At 40.6% G+C, this 26336-nt stretch overlaps 1 protein-coding gene across 1 annotated transcript; it reads left to right on the plus strand.

The window, feature by feature from the left end:
- Positions 1-7886: 7886 nt before the first annotated feature.
- LOC145412980 (WD repeat, SAM and U-box domain-containing protein 1-like) lies at positions 7887-24948 on the plus strand. The gene is made up of 7 exons (XM_080282803.1): positions 7887-7894; positions 9392-9591; positions 11862-12097; positions 17377-17649; positions 21048-21195; positions 22860-23015; positions 24667-24948. The coding sequence occupies exons 1-7, from the start codon at positions 7887-7889 to the stop codon at positions 24819-24821; spliced, it is 1176 nt and encodes a 391-aa protein (XP_080138929.1). The 3' UTR covers positions 24822-24948.
- Positions 24949-26336: the final 1388 nt, after the last annotated feature.

Raw genomic sequence — 26336 nt, forward strand, 5'->3', positions numbered from 1 at the left:
GGAGAGCACAGTTGAAGTGAGCATGTAAGCATACTAGGACAAAGGAGTTTCTGTACCAAGAATGGGGTACATGGACAGTTTTTTTATTTATTTATTTATTTTTTTCTCTGGATGATGGGATGGATGTAAAACCAGTCTGGACACACTCTTACCTGTATACTGTTCATTTTTTATTAAAATTTAATTCTCAGATGAATATGACAAAATGTATTATACATATAACAGTAATCCCAGTGCTGCACTTGTATTTCACACCTCCAGCTGCTGTCACCCTTGTTTGGGTATTTTGAAGTGCATGTGTTATACAACACTGAATGTTTATGCTTTGAAGTCAAAGGTGAGTGTGTGGTGTATAATACTGGTATACCCTGGTTTAACGATGCAATTGGTTAGGTAAAAACACATTGCTATACTGGGTATCATAGATTTAATATGTAAAGTATAGGGATACGTTTTTGAGCCTTGGGTTTCCCCTCGTCCGAGTTCTAAGCCCTCCCAAATGGAATCCAAAAACAAGTTTTTAGCTCACCCAAACCCTCAAATAGCTTTTAAACTTGACTAAACAAAGCCTAAAAGCGTTTATAACTCACCTAAACCCAAAATTAAAATCTGAAAGTCGTTAAATATGTCCTGGAAAAAATCAAACTTATGAAACTGTACCCCAAAATGACAAGTTCATCCCACCTAAACACATTAATATAAATCTAAAAGGAGTTTATAAATCAACCTAAACACAAAATTTAAATCTAAAATATCATCAAATTTGGTTTTTACAAAATCTAAGCCCAATGATAAACCAGGGTTTGGCCATCATTAGGTGGGGTATGGTGGTATTTCTAACCACATCACTAATCCAGGGTATCGCATCTGGAGGTATCATATATAAGGGTATACCTGTACTTGATTGTTGTAGGCAGTATTGCCATCTTACAAATGACATTTATTTGTATTTTGTTTTTGTACAGAATTGTTTATTGTGTGTAGTGGGGAATTACATTGGTGTGGGAGCTGATAGCATGTCATTTGAGTAATGCTCTGTAGTCAAAGGTTACAATGCAGCTAAATATTTGAAAATGTGCTTTTTGGCCAGATTGGTTGGCTTATGTTTTCCTCTCAGTTTAGGTGTTTGCATTATGGGTATGAAACTAGACTTGTTTCCCTTATACAGTGCAGTATATACAGTGTGCAGAAAATTATTTGTTATACCATTTAAGATTTTGTGGTTCTCATTAAGCAGTTTCTATACTTTTTTGTTATTTTTTTATAGAGCAAAGATGCGCTTGACAGGTTGGTGATGATTGGCTGGATACCAACATTACTGCATAATCTCTTTGCCTGCTAGCATTATTAATTGACAACCTATATCTGAGGGGGAAATTTGGGTTACTAATGATATTCAGACATGTTGAATTCAGCCAGTCATCACCAACCTGTCTAGTGCATCTTCGCCTCAATAAAAAAAAGCAGAGCATAGTATATTTCAGGCATGGATTTTGAGGGGAGCATGGGGAGCATGTGATCCCCTATTTTTATTAGACCAATTATTGCATATAATAAAAGAACAGTGTTCTTTACCAAAATTAATGCAGTAAATATCATATTGCATCTTGTTGCACTTTTCCTTACCTGTGTTATTGTACACCTATGACTGAAGCAAGCAAAGTGCATTGTAATATGATTATTTAAATGGGATTGATTGGCAGCTCTGCTATAGTTCATGCCCCCCCTTCCTTTTCCAAAGTGCTGGATCTAGCCTGCTCATTGTAGTTTTTCAATCATGTTCATAGTGAACAAAATGCAATGAAAAGGGGTGATTTATAAATCCATTGGAATGTAGGGCCTTTTAGCTGCATCCATGTCAAGCCTACAGCGTTGCCTTGGGTGACTAGATGCGCTAAACGGAAACGAGAACTTTAGTGTTTAGAAACAAAACCCCGGGCAGTATGTAGCACCTTCGACCGTGTTCGTCCAGCCAGTATCCATTCTTGTTGAGTGTGTCAGTCATGTTGTCCACTGTGGACAGACAACTGGATTTTTACACCTTTTCTTGTGCATCATATTACTCTGTTTATCCAGACAAGACATCCCCTCTTCTCTTGGAGAAGTTACAGAGTCTCCACAAGTCTTCGTGTAATTTGTTCTTTTAGGTTGCTTTCTCCTCCGTTTGTAGTCTTTTTTGCAACATGTGCTCATTTCCTGCGTGGCCTCCTTTTCTGCTCTCTCCATTACCTTCTTGTTTAGTTTGCTTTCCCTTCTTTTTGCCTTCTCCCTTTTAGGTTAATAGTTTGTGCTTAGGGCTTTCTGTTTGCACTGCGTGCCCTGTGAGTGCACGGACATGGATCTCGTTGACATGGAGTTTCTTCTATAACATTTCATCGTCCCCCACCCCACCCTACTTTCTGCTGGGATGGTTTGGAGTTGGAACTCTTTCATCTCATTTCCAACATCAGTAATTTCCTATACTTGTTTATCCAGTTTTAGAAGTAAATTAAAGGTGCTTAGGATAGAGGTTGTGTGTCCAAACTTTAGGATGAGATTTGTTAACAACCACCATTAATCTTCATGTTTAAGATCTTAGACTCACCAACAATAAAATTTGATATTTTATTTTCAGAGACCATGATTCCTCTAATTACATGCATCCAAGGATACCAGATAAACAGGCTGTAGATACTCTCCAACTTTGATTGACTGTTTTCTTCATAAATATTAAATGGAGAGAGAAAAATAAATGATATTCCGATGATTGCGAGTGACCCTTATTACTTTATGTACCTTGTACATGACCATCAACCAATCCATTGTCTGAGTCTGCATGAGCCTCCTCACTGCAGATGGATGTTCGCATAGCTTACAATGTGCTACATTCCATTGGGACTTGTTAATTGGCAGGTTTTAGAATAAATTCTACTGTATTTACAAGTCCTAGGAATGTAACTTTATCACACTCCCTTCCAAGAAGGTGTGTCCTCCCACCCTCCTTCATGCTTCCTGCCATACCTACCTGTTGACTGTTACTCAACTGAATGGATACTAGTTGACTGAACACAGCTGAGGGTGCTATTCACTATCCAAGGGAGTACTGTACTGTACACAGTCCAAGTTTTGGTAGGGTTCCAGGATGAGGTTACACAGATGAAGTTCCTTCCAATTGAAGTTTCTCACATCAAAGTTCTTGTTCTGGGCTGAGTGAATCTAGCCACCCAAGGCCATGGGGAGAGCTTTGGCATGAACTTAGCTGCAAGTGCCCTACATTCCTAGTGGCTGTCAAATAGAGGGTTTTATTCTAGAACCCACCTTTTGGATAAAATTTCAGTTGAACTATCTTATACATTAGTTGTACTGTACATGTGATATAAAAGGGTGCCTAATCTTTAATGTGGCACATAGCCCAATAGGATTGTGCTTTATCAGCTAGGTTTTTCTAAAGTGCCTGTGACTTTTCTCCAAAATTAGCTCTCTCGGCTTATTCACAAACATCTTTTCAGTACATAAGAGAAAACCCTGATGAGTGTCTGATAAAGGTGAGTTGTGACAGTAACCGATATTCACCTTACTGATAGCTACACACCAAGAAAAGCATGAAGCAGTCAGCCAAATATAGAAATGTTTACACACAGTTATGCAAGAAACATGTGGAATTGTTTTTGTTTAGATGGCAGTACAAGGTATGAAAGCATGGTTCGTTAGTCCACCATACAGTAGTATTATATATTCATGATGTAGTTTTGTAGAAATTAGATGGGAACTGTATACCTGTTGGTACAGTATGACTGCTTCTTTTCTTGTCTTTCCCATCATATTTTAGATTTTGATTATATAAATTGCATATTAAATTTGTAATGTAAATACAGTATGTATTTTTACTTACAGCACCAGTATTTTGTAATGTTATTTCACCAAAGTATTGCACTTTCACATCACAGATACTGTACTGTAAAATATTGTTTACTTACTAAGCCAACTCTTTATTTCTTTATTCTTGATGCAGTTTGTATAATTTGAGATTTAACTGCAATGAACTGTGTAAGAAAGAGGAGTTGTGCGCTAATGTTTTGCATACAAAAATATAATGCCATCTTCATTGTACAGTATTATTAGGGTTTTTGCATGTAAATTAAGCATAACAGCAAGTGCATCTTTATATACTGTATACACACATACACACACACACACACACACACACACACACATACACACACACACACACACACACACACACACACACACACACACACACACACATCCATATCCAGATAAACAGGATTATCAGACAACTGGGGAAAATTCATGGACTGGTAAAATATATAAATAACAATGTAAGTGGTAAACCACTTTGAATGCTCATCCTTTTAAGGGATGGTCACATGTCCACTTGAGACTGGATGAAGTCAGGCAGTGTGGGAGATGAAGGAATTTCTGGTCAAGGTTGTTTCCTAATTAATCCCTTTCCCAGCTCTCCTTTCCCCTCATTTCATTCTCCTCTAAGTTGGTCACCCCTTCCATACCTCCACACAGTTCTACCAGTCAGTAGGCAGGCACTCTTGCTGTTAAGAGTTATGTCGTGATAGATGGTGATTTCTACACTCCGTGATGTCAAAAGTGCAAACTTATCTTAAAGCGACATTGTGCTTGCCATGAAACAGAAGTTGGCAACAAGACTTGAAAAAGGTGAACATTATATATAAACTTATGACAGAATTTAACAGAGGAAATTCCATGATTTAGCAATATCACGTCGCAGGGGCCAAGGGGTCAAGGAATTTTTTGTGAAAAGCAAGACAAACAAATCCACTGAAAAAGGCATACTCATCATTGGATGAGAATGTGTGGGTATAGGGGGCACAGTTTTCTACCTGGTGTGCCTACTGTAATTACGCATGAGCATGCAATATGCTTACAAGTACTTTGGCAAGTCCCATTCTGTTAAATATTATTCATCATTTTGTTCAAAAATGTGGAAAATGAAACTAAGGAAATAAATCTGTGAGCATTTATTGGTGAACTTATGAGTTTGGAAATTAAGAACATATGGAGTAGATGGGGAAGTTAGTTGTTGAAAGCTTGTGAAGAGTATGCTTGTATGATGGTGCTAAGGTTGCAGTGCATGTGGATGGTGAACTGAGTAGAATTTTTTTCTTTTGAAGGCTGGGTTGAACAGGGATGTGTCATATCTCCATGAAGTTGTTCAATCTGTACATGGATGGGGTACATGAAAGAGGTACAAGGTAATAGGCAATGGATGCTGAAGTGGCCCTGGTGAGAGAGGGTAGTGTTTGGAATATCCCTGTACTGTTGTTTGCAGATGACACTGTGTTGTTGAGTGAAGACGAAGGGGAGCTGCAAGGCTTGGTGGATGGGTTTAGGAGAGTGTGTAAGAAACGGAATCTAAAAAAGTGGAATGTAGGGAAGAGTAAGAAGTGATGGTCTTTGAGAGAGGTGAAGTCAGTATGAATGCACAGTGAGATTGGATGGCAAGAGGAAATGGAAAATGTTTAGAGTACGTTTTAGAAAGTACTTGGGTAGTGTGGTGAGTAAGGATGGAAATTTGGAGGGTGAAGGTGCTTGAAAGGGTACCAACAAGGGAAGAAAGGTTTCTGAAGTTCCTTGAAAGCTTGGTGATAAGAAAACAGGGAAGTGAGCATGGAAGTGAAAAAGTTACTACGTGGCAGTATTGTGATACCAACTCTAACGTATGGAAGTGAAGCTTGGACGTTGTTGCAGGAAGGATGTGGATGTGATAGGAAGCGTTAGGAGAGGAACACACTAGAGGTGGTTTGGCCATGTGGAGATGATGGGAAGGTGAGAGACTGATGAGGAGAGTGTATGTGAGTGAGGTGGAGGTGGGAAGAGGGAGGGGGAGGCCAGGATGAGATGGAGGTGAATGAGGTGGAGAGGTATATGAGAGAGGGGGGTGTGTGAGTTGGGAGCAGGGGCAGTGAAATGGCAGTGGACAGAAGGGCAAAGTGGAGGCAATTTGTTTGTGGCCACCCCATACGGGAGTTTGAGGCGTCTTGCAATAGATAGATAGATAGATAGATGATTTGGAAAAGAAATATTGTACAAAGCACAATTATTACCACTCCCTGTGCTTATACGTCAGCTGTGTGTATGGCTTGGGCATGCCCAACCATTTCTTCCTCGTATGACCGCCCCTCACGTCACCACTCAGCTGTCTTACAGGTAATAAAATAAATATTTAGGAATTGCAAGCCACATTGCTTTGTCCAACAAAACAACTTTTCATTTCTATGAACTAGTTTTTATCTTCTCAGCCAGTGCAAATGTGTTCTAAAGATGAATTTATTCATATGTATAATTCGTCTTAGAATGCCATTTGCATTGGCAGAAAAGATAAAATCTGGCTGATAGAATGAAGGTTTGTTTTTGTTTGACAAGAATTAGGTGTGCTTGCGATTCCTACTTGTTTATTGTATGTTTCTGGGAAAACAGCTGAATGGCGAGTCAGGGGTGGAGTGACAGCGGTCAGGTGAGAAATAAATGGGTGGACTGTGGCTGTATACACAACTGTGAGAACAGGGGAATCATGGTAATTCTGCTGTATAACACTTCTTCTTCAAATTCATCAGTTCACCAATAAATGCTCAAGATTTAAGATTTCTATAGTTTATTTTTCCACTGTTTAATGAATAAAATAATGAATAATATTTAACAAAATGGACCTGCATTTGCAACCACTGCAAGACACTGCAATCATGTGTAAGCTACCTCTGTAGGGTAAGTGTTTAATGTAGGTTGTTTTGATTGGAAAATGTTAATGTCACCTCTGGATGCGAGTGGTATTGTATTTACAATTCAATGATATAGCCATTGTATAAGGATAAATACCCCCGTACCCCATTATCCAGAGTGAGCAGCTGGCGCTTAAGCTAGACTGAACACAAGAAATAGGGGAACATTCCCAAAATCTGAATCTGTTTGAATGTCTGTTGCCTCTCCTGTCTGACACCCCTCCTTGCCCCAGGTTTGAAATGGAGGCTGTCCCAGTCCTCCCGTCCTCCCCTCAATCCCCTCTCTTCTTCCCTCCTTCATCCTTCCTCCCCCCTCCCCTGCCCCTCCTCCATCCCCCACCACACTCAGCACCTGACACACTTCTCTGTCCTCCTGCCCTTCCCCCACCCCTGGTTATCCTTCCTCTTCTTCCATTCATGCACCTTCTCCCCCCACCTTCTTGCTTGTCTCCCATGTGTGTGTGGGTGTGTGTGTGTATGAGAGAGAGTGAGTGAGTGAGTGAGAGTGGTGATTGAGTGAGTGAGTGAGAGTGAGTGAGTGAATGAGTGAGAGTGAGTGAGTGTGTGAGACTAAGGGGGGGGGGGAGTTGGGCTGTTTGACTGTCTTGTCTCCTTCCTTGTCCCCCACCCACATGTCCCCTCTCTGTCTCCCTTCTGCCCTCCCCACCCTATGCTTGAGGTGCTGCCAGCTGCCTACTTTTCAGTTTTCCTGAAGCATCTCTCACACACCACACTCCTCCCACCACCCTACCCTCAAGCATGTGATGGTTTGATGTTCCCATTTTTAGCAGTAGTATTGTTTATGAGGATAATAACATTACCTATGGTGTTTCTGTTTCAGTCTCTGTTGATTGAGTAAAGTATATGAGAGTTTAGGTTTGAGTCTGGAATGTATCTGTGGCATTTCTTCAGTATCTTATGGAGAAATTTGCTTTGATATCCGACATACTCGCTGACTGGAATTTTACTCCCACTTGTACATAACGCTGCCAAATGCCAGGGTATGGTGTGTAAATCAAGATATCTTAGAAAAATAAAGTAACCGGGAAGGTACTGGTAAATTTCCCAAGCTTCCCAGTTAACTTGGGATTGAACTGTTTTTGGTTATATGGTTAACACCCAGGGTTTGTGAAAATGGCTTTGTGGGTTAGTAGGAGGCCTTTTGGCATTGTCACTTGGTGTAAAACCACCTGAAGTGGATGGAAGAGTAATAAAAAGTGACAGGAAGAATGGGAGAAAGTAGGAAGAGATGAGGGTAGACAAAGAAAAAGTGGCGGCTGATAGGGTGGTCCCCAATTCCTACGACTGCAAGACTTCTGTTCCATTGTCTGGTTATTCTTTTCATAATTTGTTGCCATATTTTCTTTTCAACATTTTCTTTTAGTCCGTCATATGGTTCTATACTGTCTGTTGTTCATTCCAACCTCACTTCCATGTACTCAGGCATATGTGTTCACCTACTGTCAATTAGATAACAGTTGTTTATTCACTTCAGATTAGCCTTTGTTATGATCATTTTGCTGTACACCTGCATGTCACTTTGTAACTGTCTCACTCCATGTCCTGCGCTGTTGGTGTTGTTTTTGTTAAAAGGCTGGCCCACTACTCACCCTTCTTGCAGTCTCCCTTATCCTCTTTGCTAGCTACATGGTGTGACTGGTATGTCTGATAATTTTTCCTGACACTGTACTGTGGATGGCCCATGTTGCAGTCACCTCAATCTCACACACCTTGTATTTGTGGTAGGATCTCTGACTGTTCTGGGATCTTCTGCATTAAAATTGTAAATGGAAAGAGCATATGGCTCTTGTATTATCATCTGCTCCTCCGTGAAGCAATATATAGTACTTTTCTTCTGGCCATATGGAGAGAGGGGGTCAATTGTGGCATGACATGTCTTGTTTTAGCTTCCATCGGGTTCTGTAATGATGAGAAGTTGGAATGATCCATAAATTACAGGATACTGTTATTAACAAAGGCACCCAAAGAGTGTATGTGAGTGAGGTGGAGGGGGAGGCCGAGGATGAGATGGAGGGATGAGGTGGAGAGGTATATGAGAGGGGGGTGTGAGTTGGGAGCAGGTCAGTGAAATGGCGGGGGACAGGGCGACTTGGAGGCTATTTGTTTGTGGCCACCCCAAACGGGATTGAGGCGTCTGGCAATAGATAGGTAGATAGATATATATATATATATCAATAGATAGGTATATATATATATATATATATATTACTGTATAATTAGTCAAGCTTTTTTTTTCATCATCATCATCATCATCATCATCATCTGGACCTCCTTTCCCACCCTAGGGTAGGGTGAGTAGAAATGTCCAGACAACCCAAATTTGCCTAATCCAATGGGCCATGCTTCCCATCACTCATCATTCAAGCCCCTGGAATCCTGGCTCTATTTTTTTTTAATTATATGAAAAATTCAGTGTTTGGTATAAAAAAATATGAGAGAGAGATAATGCACTGTCGCTCAATAACTTTGACTTCCTTTACTTTCATTATAAAGTGGTACCTTTACCGACCTATTTCAAGAAGTAAGGATTACTAAAAAGTAAAAAGGAATGCAAAGGTTGCTTAGACATTGCTGACAACTGGAGCATATAAACAAATTCATTATTCTCCATTCTTCAGACGAATGTGTGGCGATGAGTCAACGGTGACAAGTGCAAGTTTCACCCCAGACAGCAGTTATTTGGCCACTGGGAGCAGTGGGGGGGAGGTACGAGTATGGGATGCACGTTATGGTCATTCAGCTCCCCTGGCCATGAGGCCTGAGGCTCATGACCTTGGGGTTGCCTCATTACACTTCAGCCCATCTATTGGCAAGGATGGTTAGTCTTACATTGTATTCGTTTACTTTGCAGGAAGGAATAAATGTGATGCAGTGGAAGACTGGCTGATACAGTACTTGATCAAGACAGGTTAACCCTGACAGTCTGAAGAGGTCTTCCTAAGCTGAATGAAATACTGTACTGTAATATGGTATTAGAATAAAATATTATGTCCTGGGCCCCGGGCAAAAGGGGTTAATGACTGCAGCTTTCTTACATGCTTCATAACAACTGATTTTTCTTTTGTGTTAGGGAAAGAGAACTATGCATGTATCCCTGCATGTCATTAATGCCTAATAGATAGGATGGAGTGAGAGTCTTTATATTTATACCATTTTTAATGATTGTTGGACAACCTCATTTTCTGCTTTGTGTCAACATACTTAGGGTGTAGAGAGGGGTAGCTGAATGATTTAACTGAAATGGATCATAGGTGTAGCATACATGACATGTTTTCTAAGTTCTGTGAATGTTACATAGTATATCAGTACCCTATGTACTGTATTTTATAGGGTACAGTTTTTAATAGTTAATGCGTTGTATATACTATGACTTGTTTTTATATGAAATACAAGTTACACATGAGTAAGTAGTAGAAGGATGATAACCACCGACCTTGAGAGGTGCTGTAACATGGGAGTAAAGTCAGGCTAGAACCTGAATAACTAGCCACACTGTCACTACTCTTAGGCAGAAAACTCAGCCACATCTGTTTGAAGTGTAACGCCCAAATCAAGGAAGCAGTGGTCATATTACATCATCAGGAAGTAAGAACCATACGTTGATGGTTTCTGTACGGGTGATTCATCTCTTTCTCTCTCTCTCTCTCTCTCTCTCTCACACACACACACATACACACACACACACACACACACACACACACACACACACACAGAGTTTGTTTTACGTCTTCCTTCATCTTAACCAAATTTCTGTGTCTGTCCTCCTCTCTTCCTATTTCTTCCATCCATCCTGTCACTTTTTATTGGTCTTCTCTTCACTTCAGGTGGCTGTACACTAAGTGACAAGCTTAATGGATTCCTGTAACACAGGAAACCATTTACAGCACTTGGTAATTACCATATAACCAAATAATGAAGTGATGTGGAGCCTAATATGATGCCCCTGTTAACTGGGTGGAGATATACAAATGCAGCATCCACCCCAAAACCAAACTTCCACTCTCATCTCTGCCCCTTGCTGTGGCAAGGCATTGTTTACCATAAGGGAACATCAGTTCAAAGTAATGAGATGGCCCCGCAGTGGCAATTGCTTGCCTGCCATTGGTGGGGGTACTCACCTACTGTAGACAGACCAGAGTTATTCTTCTACTACTGCTGCCACGAGTAACTGTTGTTGTAAGTAGTGTACATTGTGCGAGTCATGCTGAGTTGATGTTGTCAGATACATATTGTGGGAAGTTGGTTAGTAGTGTGTTTATGGAGCGTAGTGGTTTAAAGCTATACTGTGAAGGAGCTGGGCTAAAGTGAGGTGTGACTTTATTAAGATTCAAGCATTTGGTTCTTTTTGATGGTGTACTAAGTATTGTTGTGGGTCTTTATGAAGAAGGGTATGGTGGGCTTTTGTTGACATTAAGTATTGTGATGATTGCTCCATGTTTCCCAATGTTGGGAATGCTACAGTTTGCTTCTTAAAAAGTCACTAATGTTTGTGAGGGCCTGAATGTGGTGTGGTCCTAAATGTTTCAAGTGCAGGATGCTGAACCATCTGGCCCTGTGCATGTAGAGTTCTTAATTTTCTTTGTAAAGTTTTTTGTTAGTTCTGGAGTGAACATTACTGTAAGTTTGGCTAATGTCCATCTGTCTATCTGTTGCCAGATGCCTCAGTCCCGTAAAGGGTGGCCAGAAACAAATCACTTCCATGTCGCCCTGTCCCCTGCCATTTAACTGCCCTTCCCCCAGCTAACACCCCCCTCTCTCATATACCTCTCCACTCCATCCATCCATCTTGTCCTCGGCCTCACCCTCCCTCTTCCTCCCCCCTCCGTCTCACTCAGATACACTCTCCTCGTTAGTCTCTCGCTTTCCATTGTCTCCACATGGCCAAGCCACCACAGTGCCTTTTTTTTGGTAGTTCTGTTATTTATTTACCATGTCTGGCTCATGTGAAGTACGTGACATGCCTCTTTTCATAATCCCATGATATGTGTAAGCATTTATTTAACACTAGTGTTATCAGCTATAGATTTTCAGTGTAATTCACATAACATACTTTATAATTTACTCAGTCACTATTCTAACTTTCCTCAGACACAAGTGCTCTGGGGAAGCAGTACCTTCTTGCATCAGGAGGGCAGGATACAGCTCTACATTTGTGGGTTGTGGAAATTGAGAGCCAGATTTTGGGAGGAGATACCACCCCCACTATCTCCCCACACCACACGCTGTATGGCCACTCAGGACCAATAATGTGTGTACGATTCAGCGCTGATGGGCTTATTCTGGCATCGGCTTCTGGGGACAAGACTGTGATGCTATGGGATCCTGTAAGTGTGAGGTTGTTAGTTCATGGCTTTACAAAATAAAGAATGAGTGAAGTATATAATACATACAGTACTTTAATGCATTTACTAGTAATGTAGTAGCAACTCTGTTTTAAACGTTTTGTTAGTACAGTATGAAACCTGTTTTCAAGTTTTCATACCGTAATGAAAGGGAAGTATGTTTATACAATAATGACTGAAAGTAACCCAGCAGCAGCAGCCTGGGACAGTCCATGCCAGCCTGATGTTTCTCCCATCTTTCTTCTTTCTGATTTATTGGCTGATGAACTTGTTTCATTCAGTCCTAGCAAATCTTCATTTTTTTTTTTTTTTTTTTTTTTTTTTTTTTTTTTTTTTTCCACTGAAGGATGTGACATGCCCATGTACATTTCTGTTTTTGTACTTACAGGAATAAGATAATCATCTTTCATTTGTTCTCTTACCTAATAGTCACCCTTTTTATCCCTCCATTTTATACCTAGCATATATTTTTCTCTTCATTCCTGTCTGAGGATTCTTGAGTTATAAGTACTGTATTTGGCAGATGCCAGGTTTCTCATAAGTTAGGCAAGGAAAGTCACTGATTATATCATCATCATCTCTGATGCCTCACGTCTTGTGGAAACCCTCTGACAAGTTGGCCCTGACAAAACTGACCTCAGGGTGCTTTGCTCTCATATGCCTCTCGATCTATCTATCTGTCTATTGCCTGACATATATGTCTCTCTCACTATCCCAAACATGTCTGATCATCTGCCACATGTCTGATCATCTGCCTTCTATCTTAGTAATGTACTGCTTCACTCTTTTTCTGTGCCACATGCAATTTTCCTCTTCTAACATTATCCTCAGTGTCACTTTCAATTAAATTTTTTTTTTGCATCACATGTGTGTGTGTATATTCTTGAAATATGATGAACCCATCTTGATGGATGGATGTTTATCTGTTCCTAGAAACTCATTATAAATTTCTGTGTCATAGCAGTCAACCTGCTGATCTCCCTGCTGTTCTGAAAATGGTAATTTTTACAGTTGTTCTGGAGGTCATTACTAACTCCAAGTACATATTATTAAATTCTCATATTACAGTATACTCTCTATGCGGGTCCAGTATGCACATTTTCAGTTTACATGGCAAGAAAAATCTATGCCGTTATTATCAGTTGACAACTGAGAACTGAACTAGGGTCATGCTGAGGGTGGTGACAAGGAGTGTAAGGAGTGCAGATGATGAAGTGAAGGAAATGAATATTGTGCAGATGCTTGAAGGTGCAAGAGTGGACATGTGTGGATTGATTGAGACTAAGTTGAAAAGGTGAGTGTGTGAGAGAATGAGTTAGGTGTACAGTGATTCCTCGGTATGCATGACTGAAGTGTTAACCTAGGGCTTCTGCGTGTATGAAGTCTGTGTATATGGGCCTTTAATGTATTATAGTAAGCCTAATCCTGTTAACCAGAACACTGACCTGACGCCAACTTCCTTACTAAAAACTTTCTGTTACCCCTGCTAGACCACAAAATGCTTCCTAATGGCATAGCCTACCGTATAAAGATAAAGCGGACAAAAGACATTGATATTAAAGAGGTTTAAAGCAATAAATAATGGTGTTGATGCTGCTGGCTCTGACTGTGACTTGATCATCCTGGACCCAGTGATCAGCCAATGGCAGGCTTTCCTTTTTTTTGAAGATGAATAAAAGTATTTAGTGTGTATTCCTCATTTTTTAAGGTTTAATCAAAACTCTTATCAAAAGTGTGTTTTTATTTGTCTTTGTTGGTGGTTTATTGAGATTATAAAAGAGCAGACAGACCATCATAGTAATATTTGTAAAAGAACAAAATACTGTATATCTTTTGATATGTTGATAAAAATCAGAAACCACAGACACTGCATCATTATTGTCGGCAGAAACCGGCTCAGGTGCACGATAACATTGTTTTGGGGGCAAAAAATGTGCTGTAAGGACAGGAGTGCAGATTTTCGTCTTGCAGTGATAATGAAGACCGCTATAACTAATTGTGCTGTAACCAAGGGGTTACTGTGTGTATGTGTGTGGAGAGAGAGAGAGAGAGAGATCTGGTTTCTATAAGCCAAAAGCTCAATAAATCCAAGGATCCCTACCCCTGAGGTGGGAATTCATGCACATGTTTGAAAATAAATGAGTACAATATTATATCTTCTCTGTTTATCTATAGCCATATGCCGTAATTCTGTAATGGGTGGCCATTTGACTCTGAGGTAGTTGTTTTATGGGGAAGGGCACTAATTCTCTGCCAACCCATTTTGTCGACGCAGGGAACAGGTGTGAGTTGATTATATGGTTACCATCTGGTGATATTATTTGAGGGTTTTATGTGGAAAGAAAAAGCTTTGGTGGCTGTTAGCTTCTGATTCTTCTTTGTTTATTTAAAAAAAATTAAGGCCTCCTCTCTTAAGAATCGCTGTGCAGTACTGTATTTAGGTCAGCCATTATGTACCCTGATTGTTTTTTACATTATTGACTGGAAGCTTAACCAAGAGCCAGAACCAGCAATTTAATTAATTCCATTAGTTGCTGGAAACTGGTGAAAAAAAAAAAAAAATAGCCTCAGATGTGTGAGAAGACATGTACAGTCATGCCTTTGTATGTGATGGAGTTGTCAATTGAACTCATTGCCTAATAATTTATTGTATGTTGAGGCTGACAACATGGGTTCAGTGGGGTTAGGGAGGGAGCCAAGGACCACATAACCCTTAAAAAAAAAAAAAAAAAAAAAAAAAAAAAAAATTTAGGCTTGCCTCTCAGCACCTTCAGAAGCACTAGGGGTAGCATCTTTGCCAGACAAGATTTCCAGTTCACAAGTTGCAGTATTTCACATACTGAAAAGTTACCACTCCACTTGTATCTCATACTGTACTATTCATTGTGCACCTGCACTGTTATGTGGCGATAGCAGTGGTGTTTCAGTGGCCCTGCATGCGTGAAATGTAACAAAAGGGAGACAATTACAGCAAAGGAAAATGCTGAGTGACCATTTTGGCTCAAATGGTTGACTGTTGGCTAGTGCAGGAGGGACTGTGTATGCATAGGTTTGTCATATGTGTCCACCACAGTTATTGTATAAACGAATTTTGCCGTCATTATTGTGAAACTGGGTTTAACTTTGGGTTCATCATTCTGTCGATTTATTCCACACCGATCTGACAGATAGCAGAAACTGACTGTATATATGTGTGTGTGAGCCCCATCCCTGCAGTAACTCTACGCCTGTAGTCGCGGCGTGCAAGTCTGAAGGTGTCATTATCGTGCCCTGGCAACCTACCCATCAACAGTGCGTTCGATTTCGTGTATAATATGTTCTATTTATCTGTCTGTCTATTGCCAGACACCTTAATTCCTTATACGAGGTGGCCACAAACAAATCGCCTCCATGTCACGCTGTCCCCCTCCATTTTACTGCCCTGCTCCCAATTCACTCCCCCCTCCCTCATATAGCTCTCCACTCCATCCCTCCATCTCATCCTTGGCCTTCCCCTCTCTCTCTCCCCCTCCACCTCACTCAGATACATTCTCCTCATCAGTCTCTCACTCTCCATCCTCTCCACATGGCCAAACCACCTCAGTGCGTTTCTCTAACGCTTCCTATCACATTCACATCCACACCAAAATGTTCTTTCACATCCTCATTTGTCAGTCTGTCTCTCCATGTGACTCCACAGGCTCCTCTCAAATAACTCATTTCCACTGCTCTCACTCTTGACTTGTGTCGCTCCAATATGTTCATGTATAATAATATTTGTGTGTAATATATTCGTGTATAATATGAAACGAAATCAGATGCACTGTTGACTGATAGATTGGCAGGATACGATAATGAGACCTTCAGACTCGTCCGCCGCGACTGTAGCATCATCAAGTGTGAACAGTATTTGTACTTGCTTGCTGGCACCAGGTGTTCCTCAAAATAGCATACCACAAAATGAAGTGTATGCACTATTATAAATTGAATTACTGTATATAATAATGGTTATATAGCCCATTTTTTTAGCACATCATATTAAAATTAGCTCCGAGAACATAAAATTAAATGTTGCTGTATGGTCAACTGCATCACAAAGGTTATAAAAGGTACAGCCTTACTGTTTTCTCTACTCTCAAAAGATGCACCACTTCTGAGGACAGCAGCCTTGCTCTCCTAACAGACCTCCCTTGCACTGCCAGGTCAAGAACCACTGTATACTGTAGTTATGGCAGAGTTAAAAGTGTACATGTGATGGGTAAACAGAGGTAATGAACGACAGAAGGGAGTAGCAGTTGGAAAGAGAGTGGAATTGCTGTAGGAGGAAGACTAAACGTGTTGAATATAAGAAGCCGTTGGGTAGGTACGGTTATGAATGTATGGCAGAGGTGGGAAGTGTGTGTGTGTGTGTGTGTGTTTGTTGGTTGGTTGGTTGGTTGGTTTAAAGTGTTCCAAAAGAAATTCATGCAGCATGTAAGATAGTGTGTGGGGTTGCTGCATTTTAGAATGAAATGAAATGAGCTGTGAAAAAGAAAAAAGCATATAATGACTGGATGGGAAATCGAGGAATTGTGAATGTGGAAAGATGAAAGAGAAACCAGCATGTTGACAAAAGGTGAGACGTGAGGAAAGGTCAATCTGGAGAAGGACTGGAGAGGCCTCGTGTCATTTGATGGACCTTTTCAGGGTGCTGCCGATGATGATGATGAATACATGCAATACCTGTATCACTTCGTTCCTTCATTCATTATTCAGCATCCATAACAATTTTTACTGGTAATTTAAAGTAAGTCATTGAAGTTACATTTGCAGAACACAAAAATTTGTTACTTTATAATTGTTAATATTATTATTATTATCCATCCATCCATCATCCAATCCTGTGTCACCCCATAAGGAGCGTAGGAACCCGGGGCTAGGCAAGTTGGTCCTGACATTTAAAATGAGAGTGACCAGCCTCACTCATCCCTGAGTGGCATTATGTGAGTAATAAACCCCAACCACTCCTTGGGTACAAGCCTACATTATTATTATTGTTATTATTATTTTTATTATTATTGTTGTTGTTTTTATTAATTTTTGTAAGGAGTGTGACTCATTCACATAGGCAAACTTTGTGTGTCTCATTCTGTCCTTTTTTTTTTTTTTTTTTTTTTTTTTTTTTTTTTTAAACTCTACCTCATCCCACCTTAGAGTGGGAAAATGATGATGATGATGATGATGATGATGATAATGATGATCAGAGGATGATATACAGTATGTAAATCTGTTATTGTCTGCAGATGAGATTGACAGCTGTGGGTGTGCTTGAAGGTCACAAGCGGTATGTTACATGCTGTGCTCTAAGTGATGATGGAGCATTAGTGGCAGCTGGCAGCGGTGACCGAGCAGTTAATGTCTGGCGGATTGATGCAGCATCTACTGCTGCTCTTAAGCAGCAGCAGCAGCAACAACAGCAACAACAGCAGCAGCAACCAACAGTACCAGGACATAAGCAAGGGAGCACCAAGAAGTTGGTCAGGTTCCCCTCACAGAGATTCAGGGAAAATATTAAAGTGAGTGGCTTCTTCTCTCTTCATTTTTTTTTTTCAGCATTTATTAGCCTTACATGATTACAGGTTTATGAATGAGTGGTTTGAACATTGGATTAAAGTGTAGTGATTTTTAAAAAAATTCATACTCTGTCATCTCTGACGTAAATCTTGAACCTGTAAGTATGCTGTGTGATGTGGAGTCGATGAATATGATGAACCGAAAAACACTGAGATGGTATGAATATGTGGGCAGAATGTTAGAAAATGAATGACAAAGAGATTGTTTAACCCCTTCCCGCTGGCTGACATCAGTCAGTATGTAATGGGTTAGTACCAAAGAGATGTAGCAGTATGTGAGGCAGACTGCCAAAAGTGGCAGACATTGATTTTTTTTTTTTTTTTTTTTTTTTTTTTTTTTTGCGGGGTCAGCCAGGTTAGTATAGCAGTTTTGGAAAAATTTTGGAGAAGCATCAGCGGAGTCTTTGGGGGAGTTCTGTTGTTGGGAGAGTTTTGTTATGTAAGTGTTAAGATCTGTGCTGAGATGGAACAGAGGCAAGCTCTGTTGTACGATGTGGAAGTGGTTGAAGGAAGTTCAGGGAACTGTTACCTCTCCTGACAATGAAGAGTATCTCACATTCCACATAGAGCAGACTGTGTTTTGCTTGTTTGAGAAATATGATGTTTTATGGAAGTGAAACATGACCAGTGAAGGAATTGACATTGGGATACAGGAATATACCTAGGTGAGAATGGCTAGATCGATAAACAATGCAACTTTCAGGGACAGAGTTATTTGTAGTGAAAAAGTGGGTTGCTTTATATCACAATGTACTGAGAATGGGGCAGTGTAGATTATTTGGGTATGTAGAGTGAATGGGGAAGGATAAGTGAGTGAAGAGTGTCAACACCATGAATATGGATGAGAGAGCTCAAAGGTGCCAGCCAAAGAAGATATGGGGGAAGGTATTATATTATGACCTACCAGACACAGGACTGTTAACCTTAACCGCGGGGCGTCACTTTTGTGACGCTTGGGAGCAAGGGATCATACCGCGGGGCATCACTTTTGCGATTCTGTGTTATTTTGAATTCCCCTGGGCTTTCAAGTGGTAGCTTGTATCATCTATCAGTACTGCTAATGTCCAACACTAGTCAGCACTCCTAATCTCATCTGTACTCCCATCCATTGTTGAAAATTTAGCCATTTCTCCCCGTTCTTGACTCCTCTCCCTACCTTCCCTCCATTACCCTCTCCTCTCGCCTGCCCGGCCGTGCTGCGCTAAGTAAATCTTCCCTGGAATTTTCCACTGATTTCATCCATTGAAGTTCTATGCCCTATTCTTATACCAAATAATATATACCAAAAAGAAATAAGGTAAGTGAGAGTGCCATACACCTGGAATTGGCTAATTATCACCTGACAACACCTCACGTGCATTCGTTCGCTAATTTTCGCTGTTTATTTCCCCTTGAAATATGCCGTATAATCTATTCTTGTACTAAAAATATATATAAGGAGGGAAGGGAGAAGACTAAGTGATATTTACATTCACCTGGAACTACCTAATTTATAATGTATTGTCTAGATTTCCTGCCAATCATTTCACTGCTATATATTAGCAGCTGTCAAGAGGCTGACGTTGGCAGTAATGCATTTCCCTAGGTAGGCCACCTCGGCCCACCCCTATCAGTTCACGGTCATCTTCCAAGGTGAAGGTACGTCTGTTTGCTCCTGCTAACTTCAGCCACTTTTTACCCCCATGCAAAGGGCCCTGTGACCTTTACCCGCTACTAAACCTCGTGTGGAAAGAGGTAAAGGGCTGACAATTGAAAGAGAGTGACTACGATCTTTCTGTTGAGTAAAATAGTGCAAGTGGAATTGTAAATAATGTGTAAACAGCAAGTAAAGCAATGACTGTATGTACCCCCCCTACAATATGTCTACCCCCGATGTATATATGCCACCCCCCCCAATGTATTGATTTCTGTATGGTTATTTGGCAGAAATAATGTATTTTCAAAAATTTTCCTATTTTTGTTCTTACGCTAAGGGTGACTTTTTACATTTTTGACGGTCGATAGTGCGGTAACCATTAGACCTATCTATCTATTGCCAGATGCCAAAATCTCATAAGGGGTGGCCACAAACAAATTGCCTTCATGTTGCCCTCTCCCCCGCCATTTCACTGCCCTGCTTACAGCTCACACACCCCCCTCTCTCATATACTTCTCGACTCCATCCCTCCATCTCATCCTTGGCCTCCCCTTCCTCTCCCCCTTCCATCTCACTCAGATACACTCAGGGCGCACCCAGAAATTTTCTAAGGGGGTCCCGTAGTGGTGAGATCAGGTAAACTGATAATTACAGGGAGGTCACATGCAGGTTTAGAGTCAGGGAGCTGCTGGCTCATGTGTTACTCTTTGTTTGTACTTGCCAATTTTTCATGTTTTGCTGTTATCAAAATAATTATATATATATTTTTATAGAACCCCGAAAGTTAAGGGGGGGGCCCAGGCCCGGTGCCCCCCCCCCCCCCCGTGCGCCCCAGGATACACTCTCCTCGTCAGTCTCTCACTCTCCATCCTCTCCACATGGCCAAACACCTCAGTGTGTTTCTCCTAACGCTTCCTGTCACATCCACACCACAACGCTTCTTCACTTCCTCATTTGTCAGTCTGTCTCTCCATGTGACTCCACAGGCTCCTCTCAAATAACTTATTTCCACTGCTCTCACTCTTGACTTCTGTCCCTCTAACAGGGTCCAAGCATCACTTCCATACGTTGGAGATGGTATCACAATACTGTCATATACAGTGTAGTAACTTTTTCACTTCCATGCTCACTTCCCTGTTTCTTATCACTGCTTTCAAGGAACCAGCAACCTTTCTTCCTTGTACTTTTTCAAGCACTTCACCCTCTCAACTTCCATCCTTACTCATCACACTACCCAAGTTATTAAATGCACTCACATTATTTCCATATCCTCCACATCCATCCTCACAGTACATTCACTGACTTCACTTCTCTCAAAGACATATAAGAGTGAAATATACATTTTCAGGTGTGTAAATTCAAGCTCTTGAAATCTATAAGACCAGAATTTATCTTCCTGAAAGATGAGAAATTGGACATGAAATGCGAGTCAGGGTGGGAGATTTGCAGTCTTTGGGGGTTAATACAGTACTGTGATATGACTTACATGATGTTATATCGCTAATTCTCCTACACCTTATAGACTGGAGCAGTGACGATGTACGTGGGCTGCTGGTGGAGCAGGACCTAGCAGAGCACCCACATAACTTCACTTCCATACTGTTGATGGCTGTGAACTGTTGGCTATCAAACAATATTTCTATGTACTAGGTTAACACATTTAATACAGTACTTACATAATGTAATATTGCTAATTCCTCTGCAGCTTATAGACTGGAGCAGTGAAGATGTGTGTGGGTGGCTGGTGGAGCAGGGTCTGGCAGAGTACTCACATAACTTCCGCTCCCATGCTATTGATGGCCGTGAACTGTTGACCATCACTGATGAAGTACTGGAGCACAAACTTGGTGTTGGTAGGTAATAGTTGGTGTTGGTAGGTCAGACTTGGATTGAAGGTATTGAATTTCATTTTCAGTAAGTAGCTACCTTATTACTGCCTCCAAAATCCTTTTAGAGATCTTTTAGGGAGTGTGTGTTGAAGATGATACTAGTTTGATGGAGGATTGGCTTTTGCAATATGTATTAATAGTAATCTTTCATTCAGTTTGTTTTGTAAATTTTCTGGAAGTAGCTTTATACACTTACATTCCTCATCATAGGAAAATTCTGTGCAAGGTGAGAGATAACCTCCATTATCAACACTTTCACTTGTGTGATGAACATAAAACTGCAGTTGCCCAGTAACCCTGACAGTAGCTGCCTTTTGCAGTGCCGGTTTAAATTAATGCTGTTTGTTTCAACAATTATTGAAATAACCTGCTACCAGTAATTGTAACTACAGATTGCTTGCCACAGTGCAGATATTGCTGTATATCTCACAAAGATTGTAGAAAATCCACCTGTGGCAGTACTATGTGTAAACATGTATGTGGTCTGGTGGCTTCCCACACTGAGCTCCAGTATTCTTCAGTTTTTGGTTCGTTTCGTTTTCGTTTTTAAAGGCTCCAACATGCTTGCATGTGTCGGCCTTGGTCACCTAATGGCGGCTCTCCATGCTGCACGATCCATTGCAGCCTCCCTGTTCAGTCCCTTAACCCTAAGGTCACACTTAATGACCTCGTCCTATGTCTTTCTCGGTCTACCCCTCATAACCCCACCCCCAATATTAACACTTCTCACCTTCCTCACCCAACTATCATCCCCCATCCTCTCCACATGTCCAAACCACCTCAATCTACCTCTCCTCATCACAACACCAATACACTCCAGTCCCATCCTACCTCTCAACTCTTCCATTGTAAACCCAGCCCCTCCAGGCCTTGGACGCAGGGACGCACTGCACATCCACCTAATCATTGTCATTTCTGTACGTCTGAGCCGGCGAATGTCTTCCTCCTTCACTGCCCAGGTCTCACTGCCATACAGCATTACACTCCTAACACACGCTGCATACAAAGACCCCTTAGCACGTAGGGAGAGCCCCCTCAATGCCAGGAGAGGCAAGAGCTCCCTGAACTTCTTCCACTATGCTTTCCCAGTACCATACTTGAGGCATGCTGTCATGCCACTGCAACCATAAGGAAAACCAAAAAGTGCCAGACAAGAAAACACGAGATTTTACAGTTGATAGAGAGTCGAGAGAAGACCCATTTTATGTCTAATTTATTTGGGATAAATGAATGCACCATCAGAGGTATGAAGGCTGTTGCCATCAGATTCAAGAAATCCAGGAGTTCATATATAATCAGTTCTTATAAGGCTGTTGTGCTTACTCCAAACCCCTTACTGTCAAAGATGGATTTACTCATGCTGTTGTACATCAAGTTCTCAGCACCATGCACCCATCATAGGAGCAACTATAAAGAGCTCATGAGACAGCCATATAAGGGTAATTTTTTACCTACAGTCGATGGTTCTGCTTGGTCAGATGGACTGGGTTGAGCAACAACAACAACAGCTATATTTTATGGTTGTGGATCTTGTGTAAAGCATCCCCTTGTGCATATTAATCACATTACGTTATAGATTTCCATTCACAGAAGCTTATCTTAATTCAGTCTTTTCATGTCCATGACAGATGCTCTTGGCCACAGAAACAAGATATTGCGTCTGGTGAGCAAAGCAGGAGCACAGGACCCTCAGGCCAAAACCCAAACTGCCCCCAATGCACCTCCAGATGAATTCCTCTGCCCCATCACCCAGGAGCTCATCAAAGATCCTGTTCTCTGTGCTGGTTAGACCTGAGTGTTCTGTATCTGTCATGCTTTTTTTTTTCTTTTCATTTCCTCAAGTTCTGCCAAGCATCCTGTTCTCTGTGTTGGTTAGACCTGAAGTGCACCGTCTCCTTCTTGCTGTGCTGTCTGCCTGTATTCTGTTGCTTTTATCTGTTATTGTATTGTCCATTTCCATTCTCTTGTGCCAAGAATCCAGTTCTCTGTGCTAGTGAGACACAAAGTGTGCCATCTCTCTTGCTATGCTGTCTGCTAATAATCTGTTCTTTTATTCATTATTGTGTTATGTCTTTTCCAGTTGTTTTCTCATAGATCCAGGTCTTTGTGCTGGCTAGACTCTGATTGAGGTGTTTTCTTGTATTCTGTTCCTTTATCCATTTTCGTATTGTGTGTTTCCCAGTTTTTTGTCAAGGATACAGGTCCTTGTGGTGACTAGACACTGACTGGTGTTTCTTGCCTGTGCCCTGCAGTGCTGTGTACCTGTATTCTGTTCCTTTACCCATTATTGTATTTTGTGTTTCTCAGTTGTTTTGTCTTGGCTCCAGGTCTTTGTGCTGGTTTGACTCTGAATGTGCATACTCCCTTCTGTTGTTTTCATGTATTATGGTTCCTTTATCCATTACTTTATGGTGCATTTCCCACTTGTTTTGTTCCTCACCTCATGTGTTATATTGCTTTTTTTTTTTTTTTTTTTTTTTTTTTTACATGAAGGTAAGCTTTCTCTTTGCTGTCGGGCCCCTCTTCTCTTCTATGCCATCCACTTTTCTTTTTTTAGCTTATTATTATTAGCTGTGTTGTTTTGTTTGATTTTGCTTGTAGATTTACAAGATATATATATATATATATATATATATATATATATATATATAAAGTGGTAGGTGGGGGTGCTCACCATCCACTCACTCGATGTAGTGCTGCTCTTAGGTGTCTGCCCTTTCCTCTCCTCCCTCTTTTCCTTCCTTCCTCTTCTGTCTTTCTTTACGTCACACTTTCCTCATCCTTCTGCCTACAGGTGACTTTACACTCCCTCTTTTGTCTTTCCTTTCTTCATTCTTTCCTGTTCCTTCTGCCTGTGGGTGACTCTACACTGAGTGACAAGCCAAATGGTTTCCTGTTCACCAGGAAACCATTTACTACGCTCGGTGGTAACCATATAACCAAATTATGGTACCTGGTGGTTTAGTGGGTAATTGCAGCACTCCAATTGGATTTAGCTGGTGAAGGTTTATATCCGAAGGGTGGTTGGGGTTTATTGCTCACACAGTGCCACTCAGGGATGAGTGAGGCTGGTCACTCTCATCTTAAATGTCAGGACCAACTTGCCTAGCCCCGGGCTCTTAGTGTCTCATGGGGCAAACATAGGATTGGATGATGGATGGATGTACATATATATATATATATATATATATATTGTATGATGGAGGGATGGATATATATATATATATATATTGGATGATGGATGGATGGATATATATATATATATATATATATATATATATATATATATATTGTATGTTGGATGGATGTATATATATATATATATTTAAATATACAGTAAAAGTCACTGCAGCTCCAAGTTCCCCATTTTATGTGTTTCTCCAGTTTTGGTTGAAACTATCAGCCATGTTTTACTCAGGCACTCCTGAATTTCAGATGGTTTTACATACGAGCGTGTGGCTATGGAGGCGTGGCTCGCGAGTGGCAAGCGCACCAGCCCCATGACCAATGAGCGCCTCCCACACCTCACACTGACACCCAACCGCACACTTCGAACTCTGATCCAGAGGTACAAGGAGGAGAACATGTGACATCCATGCTTACAGGTGTCCATGTTTTTGTGGTGGTTCAGAAGCAGTAAAGACTGGGTCTGGAAAGAGGTTGGGGAAGAGTGGAAAGAAGCTACAGAGATTAATTTGGGGGCTGTTAGCAAGAAAATGAAAGGTACTGGGAAGGGTTTTAGGGATGCTGCTGGGTACAAACAAGGTCCCGTTTTTAAGTGGAGGGATTTTAATGGTAACTGGAAGGGACTTATTGCAGGTTGGAAAGGGTTAGTTTGTGTGGGGTATTTGTCTTTGTTTTTTGTGCTGCTAGCATACAGAACTGAAATGAAAAAATGTCCTCTGATATTCTTTTGTAGGTAAATCAAAATGCAAGGATTAGTTTTGATTTATTGTCAGGTCTTGGAAACACAGACTTGCTTGAATGAACTAATCACAGAAACACAGTTCACTTGTAAAACAAGCCAGTAGTAAATAAAGGTTGCCTAGCATTTGTGATAGTTTAAGGAACTGATGACTTTCAGTTTCAAAAGGCATGTTATTGTTTCTGTGCACACTCCATCACATATCACAGTGATATAACAGCAGAATAAGAAACCCATCAGGAATCAAAGATGTATTCCAGTTTATAGCATCATACGATAAATATCACTTTATGAACTTGGGCCTAACAGAGCTAGACTCCTGATAGAGTTTCTGGTTCTCAGTTACACATAGAAATGGGTATTGACCTTTTCAGTGGTTCACGTTTCTAAACATTGGTGCTAAGTCAGGAAGGATTTCAAAATATACCATAGTTAATGCTGTTTGAATGGTATAATTGCATCATTTTTGAAAACTTAGAAACATGTAAACTTTAATCCTGTTACATCGTATACCATACAGCACTTTTTGTGTACTCCTGAAAGGGCAAACCTACTGGTATGTGACCTTCAAAAAGGCATATTGTGTCACTGCAGGGATGAAGCTCAGCACTCGTGCACATTTGGTGTCCCTTCACAAGTCTTTGATCATCCAACAACATATAATCACTAGTAATAATTCATGTCAGATTGTGAAGAAACTGTTGATGTATTTTTAGCCTTGGATTAAAGCAGTATCCTTTGTTTCAAAAGCACTTATATTTATTACTGTTGTTATAGCATAGTGTCAATGTGTAGTAGATGTTTTTGTATATTTATATATTTATTTTATATATTAGAATATTATTTTCCTGATACATACAGTACTTATGAAGGGAATACTGTTCCTTTTTTTTAAATGTTATTGATTCACATATATCATGCTGTTGAATTATTTAACTTCTAATGGAGAAAAAGCAAAAGTTTTCTTCAGCTATTGTCATAGTTAATCGGATTTACTAATAATATTGTATTTTAGTTACAGCCTGTATATCACCTGTGATACCTTAAGCATATTTTTGTTTATGCTTCACTAATACCAGTAAATTTAACAATATCATTTTCTGTTTTGGCTACGCAGGTGATCAGTTAAAAGTGGTGTCTTGCATCACCACTCCAGAGATCTCCGTCCACTTCCTAGCCA

The sequence above is a fragment of the Coenobita brevimanus genome, chromosome 94 (genome assembly GCF_032717465.1).
Source record: "Coenobita brevimanus isolate Jiangsu-jjx chromosome 94, ASM3271746v2, whole genome shotgun sequence".
Classification (NCBI taxonomy): Eukaryota; Metazoa; Arthropoda; class Malacostraca; order Decapoda; family Coenobitidae; genus Coenobita; species Coenobita brevimanus.

Coding starts and splice junctions, on each gene's coding strand:
- LOC145412980 (XM_080282803.1), top strand. Junction 12,098..17,376: donor CTGTGATGCTATGGGATCCT/GTAAGTGTGAGG, acceptor TATTGTCTGCAG/ATGAGATTGACAGCTGTGGG. Junction 17,650..21,047: donor GATTCAGGGAAAATATTAAA/GTGAGTGGCTTC, acceptor ATTCCTCTGCAG/CTTATAGACTGGAGCAGTGA.